The sequence below is a fragment of the Phasianus colchicus genome, chromosome 14 (genome assembly GCF_987193195.1).
Source record: "Phasianus colchicus chromosome 14, bPhaCol1.hap1.1, whole genome shotgun sequence".
Classification (NCBI taxonomy): domain Eukaryota; kingdom Metazoa; phylum Chordata; class Aves; order Galliformes; family Phasianidae; genus Phasianus; species Phasianus colchicus.
This window is the reverse complement of record NC_143449.1, coordinates 8,353,843-8,370,891: the sequence shown is the minus strand read 5'-3', so window position 1 is coordinate 8,370,891 and position 17,049 is coordinate 8,353,843. Positions and strand designations below refer to the sequence as shown.

At 45.6% G+C, this 17,049-nt stretch overlaps 1 protein-coding gene and 1 long non-coding RNA gene across 4 annotated transcripts in view; one reads left to right on the top strand and one right to left on the bottom strand.

Annotated features, from left to right (window-relative positions):
• Positions 1-17,049, top strand: part of LOC116229736 (vascular endothelial growth factor receptor kdr-like) — a 122,206-nt gene that overhangs the window by 23,828 nt on the left and 81,329 nt on the right. For all 3 annotated transcript variants that reach the window (XM_090150151.1, XM_031594424.2, XM_090150150.1), the window contains exons 2-3: positions 7,223-7,319; positions 11,360-11,571. In XM_090150151.1, the coding sequence (XP_090006277.1) occupies positions 7,223-7,319; positions 11,360-11,571 (309 nt within the window). The remainder of the gene's footprint in view (positions 1-7,222; positions 7,320-11,359; positions 11,572-17,049) is intronic.
• Positions 1-17,049, bottom strand: part of LOC149915994 (uncharacterized) — a 131,750-nt gene that overhangs the window by 86,221 nt on the left and 28,480 nt on the right. The window contains exon 3 of the long non-coding RNA XR_016471024.1: positions 7,368-7,474. This is a non-coding gene — a long non-coding RNA (uncharacterized LOC149915994). The remainder of the gene's footprint in view (positions 1-7,367; positions 7,475-17,049) is intronic.

The window sequence follows — 17,049 nt, the reverse complement described above, 5'->3', positions numbered from 1 at the left end:
GCATACGAATTACCCTCTCTAGAGCAATTCTGACTAGATTGAAGGGAATTGAGTGTAGAGTTTTGACAAGCTGGAATCATAACTTGATCCACACTTTACTGTCTGTAGCTATGAAGAAGTGTTGAGTTGATATGCAATAAAAATGATTTGTCCATACACAGATATGCTCCCAGGAGCTCACCTGCAGTAAAAGTTCTGAGCTGACACAGTGACACAGGGAATTTGGAGACAGATCGGGACAGTCTTCTTCTTTCTCATTTTCCTACCCAGTGGTCTGGAGAAAGGAGAGAAATCTTGGCCAGAATCACTTCCAGAGGAATGCTAACTGATATCTGAAGAGAGAGTAGCGGCTTGAGTCCTCTGGGAATAGGTGAAGGGCAGGCAGAAGGTGAGCGTGGTGGGCTGCTGTGCCTGCTGGCTCCTCCTGCTCACAGCATGCAGGATGTGCCGCCTCCTCAGGATGGGCAAGTCAGGGAAGAATGAAAGCTATGTCTGTAGCTCCAATGAGGCAATCCAATCTGGGAATCATTGGGAACGCTTGCATCTGCAGCCCCCATTTATCAGAAAAGGCAAAGACAGTTTCATACCTCACATATTTTGTTATTTTTTTCCTGAAGTCTTCAGCACATAGCATGGTCTCATTTGTGTGAGTGTGCCTCTCTCCCACCATGTCTGCATACTTGCTAACCATGGAGACGTGCCAGGTCTTCTCTTTCCCAGAGGAATTGCCATAATTTAGATCATGAAATAACAACATTCCCAGCCTTTTCACCATCAACACGAGATTACTGCATTTCCTAAATACTTTAAATTGTGCTTGAGTGCATGGCAGATGATTGCAGATGTTGCCACCTCCTTTCCCAGATCTCATGTTTATTTTAGGGCTGTAGATCTTAAGTTTTGGGCTTGTCATGCAGTTACAAAGAAAGGACATGCCCCCTCCATAACTCAGCGCAAGCCTGGGGCAGTGATATCTCTGTCATTCTTTGGGACTCCATACTCTGTAAAATCAGAGGGAGAACAATAGCCCTGATTAATGAGCTGCTGCCACCAAAGACCAAACAGTCTTGACCTGGAGTTGCTTTCTGTGGCCTTTTTCCATAAATCTGCAATTGATATGGCGATCCATATCATGGAAAGCCAAGCACGTGGCATTGCAAGCTCAGGGAGCTGCCTTTGAGCAGGTGTAGCAGAACTCAAAAGGCTGTGTTTTGATTTCTGACAAACAGAGTCAAGTTCCTGTTAATTAACACCATGGTTTCTAACCGTCAGCACATAAAGCAATCAGGTGGCCTTGCTGAAGCGTTTCTGCTGATTACAGAAGGAAACCAGAGTGACCCTGTGCCACTTGATCAGGAAATGCTTATGCATCCAGTTGTGAGGAAAAGCTGTGGGAACAAATCCCAAGAGAAGGGCCAATGCCTTATCTTATCTTTAAACACTTACTCTACTTTGTGGTTGTTCTCACTGTGCTGAGGTAGATGTCTACTCCACTCAAGACTAATGATCGCATTTTCTGTTGTTGTCACTAGGACACTTACAGCCCCTCCTGCCCCTGCTGGAGCCACACAAAGCTTCCATCTGCAGCAGGCGGAGGAGAATGGCCAGGAACTGCTCCCCTTTCTCTTCAGCCAGCCAAACAAATGCTAGGTCCTCTGCCATGGATAATCAACAAAAACACAATAACTGCTGCCTCGTGGGTTAACATTAGCATTGAAATATTCTGAAAGAATCTTTACAGTCTCCCCAGATGAGCTACTGATGACTCATTTCACTGGGGAGGAACTCCTTTGCTTTCTGTAGGAATGGAAGCTCTGAGTGTTGTACAGGTTGCCAGTTACATGCCCACACAGAGTATTTATGTGCCAGACTACTCCGGGGGATTCCTGCCTGAGGATACTGAGCTTTTGCCCTCTCTACTGGCTCAGTACCTGCCTGGTGGCTTGACAGCATCCACTAACTGAAAATGGAGAGATTCTGTCCTGACTTACAGCCAGGATCTTGGATTCAAGACATCCCTTCTTATTTGCAAGGAAAGTCAATGCCACCAATAATACTTAAAATCTACAAAATTTTGCATTTAGAACAGAGGATAAGATATTTCATTGATGTGAATGCATGATTCTAGCAGAATCAAAACTTATATCTTCTCCCTCCCAAAATGACAACAGAAGTGGGGAGAGGTGGGTCTTCTTCAGTCATTTGCTACTGCTTCTTTAAGACTTTAAAGTAAATTTCTTTAGAAAAGAAAATTACTCAGTAATAACAAATGAATGCTGATTCTGAATAAAGACCTAATAAACACACCAAATATTACAAGTGATACCATACTGCTAGCAGAACCATCCTTTCCTCTCTTTTCATAGAGAATGACCTTCAGATAAATCTGAAAATGATTACAGGCCATTGGTTTAAAAACACACAGCGCCTCACTGAATCCTTGAACTTTCTAATTCTTGTGAGAGTAGGATTTCCTTGGGGATGTACTGATGAAAATACAAAACTGGCACCTGCCCACTTTCCAGATGTGCTCATGCCGCGATGAAGCACGCTGGCATCTGAGGAAGGCACAGTGTCTCTCTGTGCCGTTCAGTGCTGCAGACACAAGGCCGCTTGGGGAGGCTGAGCTATCATCAGTGCTTCCCTGGCAGGCAGCTTATCATCTACATTACTGACGAGTGCCTTATTATTGTGAGCAGGGCCATGCGTGCTGTCCTTAGAGCCCCCAGTGACCCCACAGAGCACTTTCAGAGCACAGAGGGTGCTCCTGATCTTAACTTTCAGAAACACTCCAAGATAAGCATGGCTTACAGAAGCGTTCCCAATCTATTGCCAGCAACAAAAAAAGCTTTTTAAATAGTGTGTATATATATCTCCTTTGCCTACCAAAATCGACTCTAAAGCTGTGACTTCCAGTCCTTCCTAATGAGACCTGATGTGTCCTAGGGCCCAGATCTGTGCATAAGAGTGACTTTACACACATGAATAGTCCCCGGAGTTCAGTCATGTGCAAAAAACTATTTGTGTGCCCAAGTCCTCACGGGCCCTGATCTAACCTGCTTCACTTAGCTGTCAGCACAGCAGGCTGCGCTTCGCCTGGCAATCATTTTTTTTGTCATCTGATGCAGAGGTTAGGTGCTCTTTGATGCTGCTCTTTCAGTTTTCCCATCGTCTGTGCACCACAGTGCCCAAAAGGGGCATGTGGATTTCTTAATCAGATATCATATCGACGTTAGCTGTCACTGTGTGTGATACCTAGATACACTCAATCTCACAAGCATTTGGAAGTGCTCTTTTTGGCATAGCTAGTGGGTAGTTACAGTGCCTAAAGGATGCTCTAAGGTAGACTGTTACAATAAGATGCAGAGATTAAAAATAGTTTTTATCCGTGCTCACCCACATGCCTAGCATGAACAATCAGACATTTGCTTAGTGTGGGAGGGATGTCCCTCAGCCAAGTGGGACCGATAGAGACATCTGACAGAGGTGAAGGAGGTCACACGTCGTCCTGCGCCTGGGGATCCTCCCAGGCTTCATGTTGGCTGGGCTACAAAATCAGATTGTCCCAGGAAAAACAGTTTTCAATATACTTTTCTTCCCTGGACAATATATCAGTCAACCTTTCACATTTCCCTCCCAGGGACCTGTGCAGTTCTGCTGTGTTTGGGGTTTTCTGCTCTTAACAGCAGAATGTTAAACTGGCAGTAGGAACAAGATCTTGGAAACAGAAGCTGTGAGTGGGACCCAGGGCAGAGGGTCTGCCCAGGCTCAGGGCTCTTCTTCTTCATCTTCCTAGATGATGCACTATGTTTGCCTTGCTTTAACCAGCTTGCTTTGGCAACCAGGAATCAAGAGTGGGAATCTAATATCATAGCTACACATCAGTCCCCATGAAGAACATATCTGTCCCTTGATTTAAAGAGGGAATGTTGGCAAAGACATATATATAGCTTTGCAAGATGCAATAGTCTCTTTCCTAATTTCACAGCATTATCACTCTAGCATCATATCCCAAACTACATTGGAAGTGTAAGGAAGGATGCTGCACAGCATCAGCTTCATGAAGAGAATGGCAGGGTCAGCCATGGCACTGGTGCTTTTGTAGCTGGCTGTGAAAATGTTTGGTTTTTGAGAAGACAGTTAATGATTAAAGCCATAAAACATAAATGAAATGCAATAAAATGGTGAATATTCATGGAATATTCTGAGAAGGAAAAGCACTGTATCCAAGCCCCAAATTTGCCTCCAAAGTTGAAATCCAGCTCTGAAGGGAGCAGCGGAGGCTGAACATTTTGCAAAGCCTCACCTTGCCAGCTCCAGCTTTGCTCACCCAGAGCAGCACAGCCTCTGCCAGCACTACTTGCTTGGTTTTGCCCTGCAATGTTTTTCTTTCAGTCCGCTCAGCTTTGGCTCAGGCATGCCAGTAATGGGCACATGCTGTGTTTATAAAAGCCCTCTGTCACCTGGCAGCAGCGACCCAGTGTGTGTGTGGCAGAGGAATTTTGTCCTCCTGTCCTCCATGGGATAGAAATGCACTGAAATTACACTTTGCTTATTCTTTTCTTCAGCTCCAGAAGCCAAAATAAACTTCAGGAAAGAAGTACCTCAGATGTATAAACAGAATAATTGAAAAATACTTTTCCTTCTTTTATCAAAAACACTCTCAAGAGCTGTAAGAGCCCAAGGACTGCGTTAAGCTCCCATCACAACAGCAGATCAGGTCCCGCTGCCACAGACCCCTTCAGCGCTTGCAGACCAAGAGGCAGAAGCCAGGCTTGTTCAAAGGCCAGCTTGAGATACCAGCTTAGCCCCCATAAGCCCTAAGAACAATTGATAGCACCAGAGGAACCAACAAAAGGGTTAGTCAGAACCCCAGGATTGTCTAAATTGGAGCAGGCCTGGCTCCACAGTCATCGCAGTGTGAACAGCCCAAAGTGGATTGGGATTGCTGCTGTGTCCTGTAAAAGCTACACAGGACTAGAAGAACCCTCAGTTAGCTAATTCAATGACACTTGCCAAACATTTTCAAATCTATGTTGGCCATTTCTGGGATTGTTTGTGTATAATACATACTGAACCTTATCCCATGCTTCATGCAAACAGAGTGCTTCCAGAATACAAAGAGGACTCAGATTCAACAGCAAAGGTGTGCTCGCCAGAGTGGTCTCCTCCTGTGTAGTATGCCTTATTTTTTTCTTCCTGTTGCTTCTTTGCTAATCATGATGCTACACCTTGTACAGGTCATCCTGAAGGTGTTTAGGAACAACTGCACTTCTTAAAGAACCAGGAAACAGCAGGGCTGGGACCTTATGACCCTGTCCAGCATCCACTGCATCACATGCATGTAACAGCAGTTTGTAGGTAGAACCATACAGCTGCTCTGAGGGGAGTTTTCCTGGCCAGACTCCGCAAGTTTTTCTTATTCTTTTATTCTTATTATTTCTGATGTTCTTACTCTTTCTTATATTCTTATTCATCAATTTATTCCTTACTCTGCAAAGGACATTAGAGAGAGAGCTGCAGTGTCAACAGTTACGTAAAACTGGGGGTGGAGAGGTCCCTGCGGTGGCCAGGGTTGATGTGAAGCCTCAGCTGAAGGTCTGTAGGGAGGCTGTGTGCTCTTGAAGGGAGCTGAGCAACATGTGGGCTGGGCAGGATGCCTTTGGGGAGGCTCTGGAACCATGTGATGAGCTGACCTCCACTGAGCCTCTCATGGGAGTCTGACTGGCTCCTGGAAGAAGCCAGGCTCTCTGAAGTGGGAGTGATTCACTCTCCATGCTGAGAGAATATACCAAGCTAAGAGAATTTTACTTGAATCCAGCAAAGAAGAGATGAGAAGAGATGGGACGTGGAAGGGAAGAAAATCACTGTTTCATCCAGTTGAAAAGTTAAACCCTTATGTTTCTTTTTTTGTTAGATATGTTATCTTCTCTATTCTGCTGAGTATAATGCCTCTGTTATAAGCCCAGCGATAGATTTCTGGCTTATCAAGTTCAAGGCAAAGGAGAAGATGTAGATTTGAAGAGCAGGAGGGGAAAGAAAACATAAAGCTTTAATGTCAGAGCTTTGGAAATTGAGATACTTATCTAAGCCTGTTTTCTCCTCTCCTTGATTATGTTACTTTGAATTTGGACAAGGAAACCAGCCTGGCCTGCCTCACTTCTGCTTCTTCTCAGTTTCACTTTCTGAAAACAATATCGCCCTAGATGTACACTCAGATAGGGGGTCTCATTTAGGGCAGTTTCACGTTCAGCACTCTGCAGCCAGCTGAGAGGAGTGCTCAGAGTGTGGTGGCTGTGGCTTCAGCCCCAGAGCAGCAGCACGGCTCCCCTGCACAGCTCCCCTGCTTCGCTCAGCTGCTGACGCTGCCATGGGTCCAAGCTCACGAGCTGTCCCCCTTCAAACAGCTGTCTGCAAGGGGCTGGGCATATCTCATCACATTTAGTGCTTGTATCTGCCTTTGGAAGGGTGGCTGTTCTGAAGGCCTTCCCTGTGCCACGGGATGATGATGATGATTATGATGAAAGCAGCTTTTATCACTGCTGTCAATAAAGACCATTGTCATTCTTGAGCTGATGGACCTCATGACACTGATGCTGGGGATGGTGGCTTAGACACTTCTGTAGATTTGCCTTACAGATTATGCAGCCCAACGGCCTCAAAGGAAGCAGCTTGTCACTTAGTTCAAATGCAGTATTTGTGAATGTTGCTTTGGAGAACAGTAGGCTTTTAATTTGCATTTAATGCAGCAGATGCTTCACAGCTGAGAATCAAAGAGTTGCTCCCCAGAATTACTGTTTTCTCTTATTAGCTGAAAAGTAATATATGACCTTGTACATCAGATTGTTTCCCAGACTGATTCTTTCCAGTTCTGTATTTATGTAAAATTCTTTTGAAATTAATCTGTTGTCCTGAAACTGCAGTAACCCAGTAACACAGCCAGCTCTAAAGAAAAGCAGGAAGACTATGAGCAGAAATGCAGGTGTTCGGTGTTAGAACAGAAAGGGGTGAATAAGGGGAAGAAAAACAAATGGAGGGGATCTCAGTGGGCACCATGCAACTCTATGCTCAACTGAATTGCATCAGTATAAATTAAAGCCCTGTGTGGGCCCCCAAATTAAGAACTATTTACAAAACAAAAAGCTTTCCTTGGCTGTATTGTGCATGTTCTAACCACGGTGAATAGCCTGCCTAACAATGATTTCTTCTTTATTTGGGTCAGGTCTTGCTGAGGACAAATTTTTTGAGAAACCAGTGCTGAGCATTGCAAAAGACCACATTGTCATCTTACCAGGAGAAGTTCTAACAATAAAATGCAGGTAAGGATTGCTCCAGCAGTGCTGGATGCCCTCGGTTGTACTGATTACCTTGCACAGCACGGCTTCTGGGCAGGGGGGAGCAAAGATTGCTGGACAGCCATGATCTGCAACTGGCGATGCTTTCCCTTGGGTGCATTTCAGGAGAACTTGTTGGGCTGAAACAAAGCAGAGAGAAAAGTCTTTGGTAAGCATTCAGCCCACTTCATTCCTTTTATCATAAATGAACCAAAGCAAAGCCCTGAGTCAGCACACAGCAAAGCTTATGGAAGGGGATGTGCATGCTTAAGGACATGGCTGGAAACCTTTGCCTGAAGAGATGCAGCTTCGATTCCTCTGCAGCTAAAATCGCTCTTTTCCCCCTGTCCATCAGTAAATGGCTATATATATATATATATAGTTATACATATGTATAAAGACAAAAATGTGTATATAAGCTTAAACTTCCTAACCTCAAATACTGCCTAGCCCAGAAGATGACAATTAAATAAACACCAGTCAGTATGTGTATATTCAAAGACCTGACCTGTTTGAATACATATTCTTTAAGTCAAAGATAAGCAAGGATCATAAAAACCAGACCATAGATCATGAATTCTGGCAGCAGTTCAATTCTTGACATAATATATAAAAAGTAGCCAGGCAAGAAACAAGCAAGACGTCAGCAGTGACTTATGTGGAAATGGGGAACAGAACTTTGTCACAGCTGGAAGAGACACAACTGAGCAGTCAGTGTGAAGAGTCTGAGCTCCTTCTGCTCTGTCAGGACACAAATTAACTCGCTTGGCCACACAGAGGGTCTCTGACTGGGGTTTAGGTAGGTGTTCAACTTGTTCTGAATGTGATTTAAATGCCAAGCTGCTGTGAAAAGTTGTCTTTCGGTTCCTTCAGCACACATTGTAGTAGAGAAGGCTGAAGGTAACCCAGACTATCACAAATTCTTTTACACATGCTACACTTTCGTACATCTTCTTGCAAAGTCTCCTTGAGTTTAGCTAGTACACTGTTGGTTTCTTGCAACCACTGAAGACAGTGAGAAAGAACAGTGGGGAGGTGAATCTCAGCTGTAGATTAATGCTGACAAATACATCCCTTCTGATTTTTTCCTGGTCTAACTAATTCAGTGTTTATACTGAAGGGTAAATTGACTCAGTCTGTGTGAATTTGTGATGTTTTCTGGATTGTAAAGCATTTTTTTTTCCTCCAAATACCTCCAGCTAGCCATGTGGCTTATGAGGTCAAAACAACCTTACAGTGGTATTTTTAGCTTAGCAAGCAGCAAGCATCATGGCAATAAAGTTTAAAGTCCTTTAAAATCTCAGTGCAGTGCTTCATAAAACATGATGTGTGGACATGAGCTGTGTGCTGCTCCAGGCCAACTGAATCAATGCTTCTCAGCAGTTCTCCATCCGCTGCCATTTTGATCAGTAGGAACTGATTTCCTCATATCACCAGATGAACGAAGAGATGAAGAACTTATCAGCACTTCAGTAGCGCTGGTTGTGATCTGAAATTGCTTTACAGACATGAAGCAATAAACCCACCTAAGGGATGGGAAAATCCTGGCCATGAAGGGAGCTCTGGAGTTCTGTCTGCTTCCAGAGTTCAGGTCTCAGTGCAGGGAGTTAGTACAGGCAGGTAGCTGCTGCAGACTCCATTCATTTGAGATTCTTGGCCAGGATTTCCTGATTTTTGGCAGCTTGGCCAAAGCTGCAGCTATTGCTGTGACTCCCGTCTGCCAAATATGTGAAAATACCAAGGCAGTGGTCAAAGTCCTCATCTTCCACCTGTATAAAATGAGCAGGTAGAAAAAGTAGGCCCATGTGAGGAAGCAGAGAGTTGTGAACCCCCTGATTTGCTCTGCAGAGCCGCTGCTACAGACACCAGGCTTGGTGATGCCTGTGTCCAAAAAAGAGGAACAAAACTGTGAAGGGTCTGGAGCACAAGGCTCATGAGGAGCGGCTGAGGGAACTGGGATTGTTTAGTCTAGGGAAGAGGTACAGGGGAGACCTTAATGCTCTCTACGAATATCTGAAAAGGAGGTTGTGGTGGGGGTTGTCTTTTCTCCAGATGACTGTGATAGGATGAAAGTCAAGGCCTCAAGATGTGCCAGGGAAGATTCAGACTGTGTACTAGGAAATACAGTCTTCTCAGAAGGAGTCTTTAGACACTGGAATGAGCTGCTCAGGAAGGTGGTGGAGTCACTGTCCTTGGAGGTGTTCAATAAGGGTAGATGTGGCACTGAGGGACATGGTTAGCAGACATGGTCGTGATGAGTCAATGGTTAGACTAGATGACTAGACTAGTGGTGTGTTCTGACCTTAATGGTTATATGAACATGAAGTGCCATTGTTCGTGTTCAGGGCTGGGAGTCCCATTTCTTGACAGAAGTGGCTGTTACATCATTGGTGACGTTTGTAGATTGGGAAAAAGCACTGGATAGGGATGTCTCCATAAGAAGGTATTTCCGCGCTCAGAAAGACAGGAAGTGTGACGGGTGAGGCAGGGTTGCCCAATTCATCTGTGCATCCAAGAAGCAGGGTGAGGCTGCTCACCAGGAAGAACATCCACACTCTTCCCGGGGCTCTCACTCTTCTACGTGCTGGGAATAACCTCCAGACCTAGGCCCCGTTCCTCACTGTATCCAGGAAGGCGACAGAAGGACGGTCAGAATCAGAGCCAAGAGGATGTTTGTTTGAGTGTCACTAGACTTGCTGGCAAGAGCATTCCCTTACCGCACCGACTGCGCTACTGCAAAGCCACTGGCACAGAAGGGTTCAGAGTTCTTAGCTACTGGAAATTTCACACAGCACGCTTGTTGGATACTGTAAGGACAGGCATCTTTATGGAGCAGACATGTCTAGACCGGATTTCTTCCTGGCGACACTCAGCTGGGAAAATCCAGGGGTTCTTGCTCCTTCCTCTGCGCTGCAAATGCCATTGGATCAATGGGAGTTCACCACGGTAGAAAGGGCGAGTGAGCTCCTGTCCTCTGGAACAGCATGGCCTTTCTGTAGGCATGGAAGCAAAGAACTGCCTCATCTGTTGTGAACCCAAACCCTTCCTCCCCTGGGATCCACAGACCACCACTTCTGCCCCCCTCCAGTTTCTGCACTGACCTGCAGAAAGTAGTCTGCTAGAGGAGGATCTCAGTCCTCTTTGCACGAGCATGTGGAGCCTGTGCTAGGCTTCCTCAGAGCCCCCAAAGTTCGTCCCAAGCAGGACAGAGCTGCAGGAGCTGCTATGGTGTGCCTGCTGCATTTACCACAACACAACCTGCAGAACCAGGGCCTATTGCTGACCTGGAACACCAGAAGACCTCTCTGAGTCCTTTAAAAGGTGATAAAGTGCCCTTGCTTTTTGTCAGTAAACTACACAAAATTGCATTTGACACTAGCTGTGATCATAACTAAGACACGAATGGGTGACACAATGTGTCTATCTGCCCTGCTGGTTTTATGTGCCCAGTGCTGTGATGGGGTGAATAGAAAAAGATGCGTATTGAGCAGATATTCTAAGATCTGTAATTGGATTAGTTCCAGACCCTTCACAAAACCAAGATCAAGTCACTGCTGATTAAACAAGAAAGGTGATGAGAAGTTACATAAATGTTCTCTCTCCATGCAGCCTTACAGTTAAAGGAAAGTATAAGTTAATTTGGCAGATAAATATGCAAATTCCTCAACTTGAAAGAAACATATAATTTTATCTGGTGCTTTCAAATGTTTGAAGTGGCTTAAACATAGCGGTAGAAAAACAAACTGGAGTTCAGGATGTCTGTTAAAATGAAAACTAAGCTTTCCTCCAGGAGTTAGCTTGCCACAGTTGCTACAATTTCTGGAATTTCCCCTGCTCTGCTGCATGAGTGTGGTGTGAGCACCCTTAATTTCTTATGGCTGCTAATCCAAGCACCCTGCAACCTGTATCATTCGTTTCCAAATGACAAGAGAGGGAACATGAGGAACACTGGCAGCTGTGGGTCAGAAGGAAGCCCACGTTCTGCCTGAACCACGACCCGCTGTAACTGTGGTGTGCTGTTGCAGGGGAGCACGGCCGGTGAGCTGGCTGCTGCGGGAGGCACAGAAGGCAGACCCCCGTGTGCACATCAGCAGCTGCCGCAACAGCAGTGGGCAGAGCTGCAGCACGCTGCTCCTCAGGAACGTCACGGCCAGCGACACCGGGTACCTCACCTGCGTTCACGATGACGCCCCGTCTAGCGAGGAGCTCATGGCCAAGATTTATGTGTTTGTTAAAGGTAAGAATTTCCTTTTGTTTTGGTTTTATGCCTTTTTGGTAATGTAAAATCAGTGCTACAAGAAGCAGTGCGGTTCTGATGCTTGCACAGATCCTACCTCGCCAACCCAGCACGCGCAGCTGTGGCACTCTGCAGAGGCTGGGATACACCTGGCTTTTCAGGCCTGATGAATTAATTCATGGGGACAAAGGTACAAGAGCCAGAAATTAGCTATCTCATTCAATTCTGTCACTTGAAGACTGGATTGTCCTGCCTATTTTTCTGTTCCAAATAAATGAACACTGATTTCTTTAAATGTCTTTTCCTTCCTTTACCTTTTAAGACCTTTTAAGGCTTTTGCTACCACAGTGCTTTTCCTGAGATTCACCCTCAGTACCCAAGTCCTCTTCCTCCCCAGGCATCAAACTCCCTGACAACAGTCTCTGCGGTTCCTGCCTCTCCTCCACAGTTGTGTACTGCTTTGTCCTTCACATCTGTGGGATGTACTTAGCAAAGCCAAATGGCTGCATTATACATATTGGGTGGGGTTTTTTTGGTGAAAAATGGCCTATTGCTCATTTTTGTTCTCTTGAGCTGCCTCTTCTATTTGCGTCAGAATCACTGGGTTCACATCTAAAACAAATGGAAAGTAAATATAACATTGAACAACCATTTCAATAATACGACCTTTTGTTGAAAGAATATTCCCAGAAAATGTTGATGTCTTTTTCCAGTTCATTTGACAATTGATTTACTAGACTATGGAATGATCTTGGGTCTTCCAAGCTGAGGTTATGAGTAGTCAGACAAAGGAGCTGACGTTTTGTGTCATGACAAAGGATTGCATGAGATCCATTGGTGCTGAATAGGGTTACTGTGCAGTTCTCTACAAATACTCAAGAAAATGAGTGAATTTAATTTTTCCAGTAACTGCTAAAATGTGATTCTTTGAATCCTCTTACTGAAGCAAATACTAGACATTTAATGGGTTTGGCTAATGTGGTCTGCCCACATGACTAAATTCAATTTCGGAAGTACTGGGTGAACACACCTGTGTGATGCTTGTGGATAAGATTTTCCAATCTCTTTATGTTTGTTGTAAATAGTCCCTTTCTGCCCTCATCCTGCTTTTCCAGCAAGTCTTCCTCTTATCGGAAAGTAGCTTTTTGGTGTTACTTGTTAGTTCCTGTAGTCACTTTTTTTCTCCCTTTCTATTTCCTTTCTTTTTTTTTTTTCCCCTTGTTTCTCTAAGCCCTGGTTTCTTTATCCACCCTAATTCTTGTGCTGAGCTGCTTCCTTTTCTCATTACACACCACTCAGATGCCCTACATCCAAGATTGTTAATCCAACTCAATGCCTACATGTCAGGAAACAATGCATTGAAAACTCAATTCTCTATCCTGATTCAGTGCCATGCCTGGCTGCCCAGAACTCCATTACTCTATGGCGAGAGCACGTGCAGGAAATCTGATGGATCTTTTGGGACTGCCTGAGTATTTAGCTTAAGAAAATATCCCAAGTTATGAAATATTTGCTGGTGATGCACTTGGAACAGTGTTAATCTAAAAAAAAAATCACAGGATGTCCTCTTGCTAGCTTGAGAGTTCTGTGCCAATGTTCCTCTTAAAAACAGCATGGCAAGGCAGTTTGCTCTAAATCACCCTCAAAGATTCTCTCCTCTCAGAAGAGATTTAGTATATTTTAGAAGTTGCTGAAGGAAGCATACAGAAAGTGAGTCAGTCTGCACCATGCACAGGTGAGCCAGTGAGCATACAGCCTGCACTGTGTCCCACCAAACCAGCTGCTCACCCACCAATGCCCTGCAGCACTGCAGCCCATAAGCCTGAAACTGCCTCTGGGCTCCGACCTGCCAGCCTGCAGGAGCTGCTGAGCCCCAGGGAAGTGAAGTTGTACCTCAGCATGGATGCAGGGGGTGCTTCTCTTCCCCTGTAATTCCTGTGTGTGTTTGCTGAATACCAACAGGCTGTTCTGGGGATGAGAAAGCTGTTTGTCAGCAAGAGATCTATGAATCGTGGGGCTAAGCAAGGCATTCAAAACATACCCTTTCCTTCAGTGCTTTCCTTCAGTGTTTAAACATGCCTTGCAAAGGAACTTTGACATGCAGTGTCTGGGCATCCCTAAGAAACCCATCCGTTGTCTCCAAGTGAAGAAACTCACAGCTCCTGCTGAGCACCAGATGAAGCAGAAGTTCCAGAGCCGTCTCAGGATGCTTTGTGGAGGAGCACGGCTGGGCAGGCTGTTTGCAGCACCGAGCCAGGTGGGGTGAGAAAATGTGGAGCCAGGCCCTGAAGGCTGGAGATTCTTCTGAGGTTACAAGCCAGCATTGCCAAAAAAGGAAGGAATGGTATTTTTTCCCTTCATTCCTGGCCTGCTGCTTGACACCAAAATGAGTACATGATTGTATCGGAAGCCCAGCTTACTGGCTATTATTTCCTGTGCTTGCTTCTGTTTTTACAGCCTCCCTGGTGGAGCTTCTCAGCTCTGCCAGAATCTGGCATGCAGCAGCACTCCCCAGTGCACTCGGGCTGTGACCCCCACACACCAGGCAGCCCATGGGGACTGAAGGCAGCAGTCAGTGCCGTGCCTCAGCTGCACTGCCAGTTTGCAGGGAGGGAGCGCTCAGGACCTCAATCCTGAATCATTGTTCTCAAGGCCTTTTCTTCACTTCCTGCTGCAGCTGCAAGTCCCAAGGATTGTAATTAAAAAGCAGACAATCCCCTTCTCCTGTCGCCCATCTCCTCATTGAAAATACAGTGTAGCCTGGGGATGGAGTAGAAATAATCAGGAAGTTTTTAACTGCTCATCTAATTTCAGTGCAGCTCTGAGGGAAAGGTTCTGCAGTGATGGGGGAGCGAGGCAGCCAGCTCTCTGCTCTGCCTTCTGCTATTATCCTTCCCAAGCAAATGGTCTTTCTGGGGAGCATACTCATTTCTTTCAGGCTTTGGGATTCCTGAGCCCAAGGAAGAGGCAGACTACTATCTCATGTTCCAACGCAGACAGCCCTCCCTGCTGGGCTTCCTAGGGCATGTATAAAATTGAACATGACTCAGAGATGGAGGAAAACAGAAACGAAAAGATTTTCTCCACCATCCTACACCTCAGCCTAGACAGAAATCAGCACTTGCAGCTCTCCTATTTGAAATTCTGTCAGCAAACAGCTGATAATCCCCAGGGTGTCAGCTGGAAGTGCCCTGCACCAGCCCAGTGCTACCTTGGCTTAGGCGGTGATTTCCTCACAGCCCTCAGCTCCATACAGCAGCATGGGGTTTGCTGTACTTCTCTGTACTACTCAGCTTGAGGAGCAGGAAGGAGAATGGGCTCTGTTCTGTTTTGCTCTCCTCCATCAGCAAATTGTGCATCCTGACTACAGCGGTAATTGGAGCCAGTTCACATCTTGCAAAATATTGTCTAGAGAACTTCATCCAGGTTTCTGTGCTGTGCTTTGATTCCTGTCCACACACACCAGTGGTCCTGCTTTGCTAGAACAGTAGGGGACATCAAGACATGGAAACAGGAGGTCAGGAGCAGACCTCTATTACTTTTTGTGCAAGGCAAAGATCCTACTCTGTTTCTTTAAATAAATAGGGCCATGATAGAGCTGATGCTCAACAGACTACTCCAAAACCAGTGAGTTCCACCTCCTCTGATCAGTGGCACTGGCAACAAGCAGTATATACAAGCGCAGCACATCTGTGCTGGCTGCCATGCAGGGTCTGAGTACCATGGGGCAGAACAAGCTGCTCATGCCTGGTGTGGTTCACTCTTTGAACATGTTCATTGGTGAACACTGTAACACTGGCTTCCTGCTTAGGCCCAGCCAGCTGCTGGTGGTTCACATGGCAGTGACACTGCAAGCGAGGCACATGGCAGGGCTGAGGGAATCATTTCCTTCCATGCATTTTCAGTTTTCAGTACTGATGTATGGAGCCACATGGTATAACTAGAATATACTGCTGTGCAGAAAGTGAGGCCTGTCTCTTTTTGATGTTCCTAAGGACGCTATGAAGCACTGGAACTCCTGAGCTGTACTGCAGTGCTGCCAGGGGTCCAGAGCAAAAGAACTGGAAATGGAGCTCAGGTCCTGCCAAGGCTTCTCATGAAACTCAAGGGCTCTTTACGTGATCCATGTGAGCACAGTCCACAGGTGAAGGAAAACTTTTCACTTTCTTGCTGCATCTCTGCTTAAATTCATGCAGCCTTTCCCATTAGCTCCTTTTGGTTCATAGCCAATCTGAAGGCAAAAGAAGGATGGATCCAAGCAGCTTGTCTTGTCAAAGCACACATCTCACTGCTCATCAGCTCTGGCAGCATGGCATCGCAGGGAAGGATACGATCTCCCTTTGCTGCTGCAAAGAACAGGGAGGGCAGGTGGGACAAGTGCTGCATCAGGGCTGAGTGTCACATCAGCCACAGTCCCTTCTTTATCAAATGCCACAGCCCAGAGATATGAAGCTCCATCTCCTTCATAATTCCATGTTGAGAAGAATCTAAAGAGAATGGAAATGCATGAAAGCACCGTTCACATGACCATATTTTTGTTTCAACATTCTTTGAAGCTGATTTCTGCCTCCTTAATTCTCTTGACAGTTCACAGATAATTTGAATGTGAGAAGCAGCCCTGACTTGGGCTTTGGCTTGCTCTCCAGAAGATATTACCAGTGCTGGAGTCACGTTTCTTCCTCCTTTCACGCTGGAGGAATCAAGACAGCCACACGTGCTGCCAGACACTCAGCTAGCTGAGACAGGCACGTGGTGTCCATCTGCTCAGCATGCATCCCAGCAGATAAGCTGGCTGTCTCTCAGACTGGTGGAAGGGTCTGGCTCCATATTCAGGGCCACACGGTGTGGGAATATAGGCTACATCAGCATGCAGTTCTCCATGCTGTTCCTCGAATATAAAGGTCTGGATAAAGGACTGGATACAGGGGAAAAATGAGCTGCATACAATTCTCAGTCAAGACAGTCAGTATCTTCGAATCTTATCCTAAACTCCATTCCTCCACTTGAAAGTGGAGGAGCCTTGCAAGATATGATGCTAAGCAAGCAGCATTGTGTTCTGGCATGCTGTCAGTGACAGCACTTGACTTCCAGCAGCAAGAGGTAACTCTCTCCTCCTTTAAACTGATACAGAATTTCTAAACAAAAGCCTGACAGACAAAATCACAAACACATTTCCCCCTCTTCTTCTTTCCTACTGGTTTTCCACCCAATAATCACTAATGGCTTATCCCAGATGAGCAGCTGGCAGCAGTTAATATAGGAGACCAGTTCTTAGCAATGGGACTTCACTGGGGGAATATGTCCTACAAACTCTATGTCTGCTGAAAATCTTATATTACGGATAATCAGAATTTATGCATTCATCTGACACTTGAAACAGTTTTTGCCAATGCATGGAGACTTTTTTTCTTGTTGTTGTTTTTGTTTCTCCTCAGTATTGAAAGGAATTTTGCTCGCACAATTTTTGAAGTAACATTT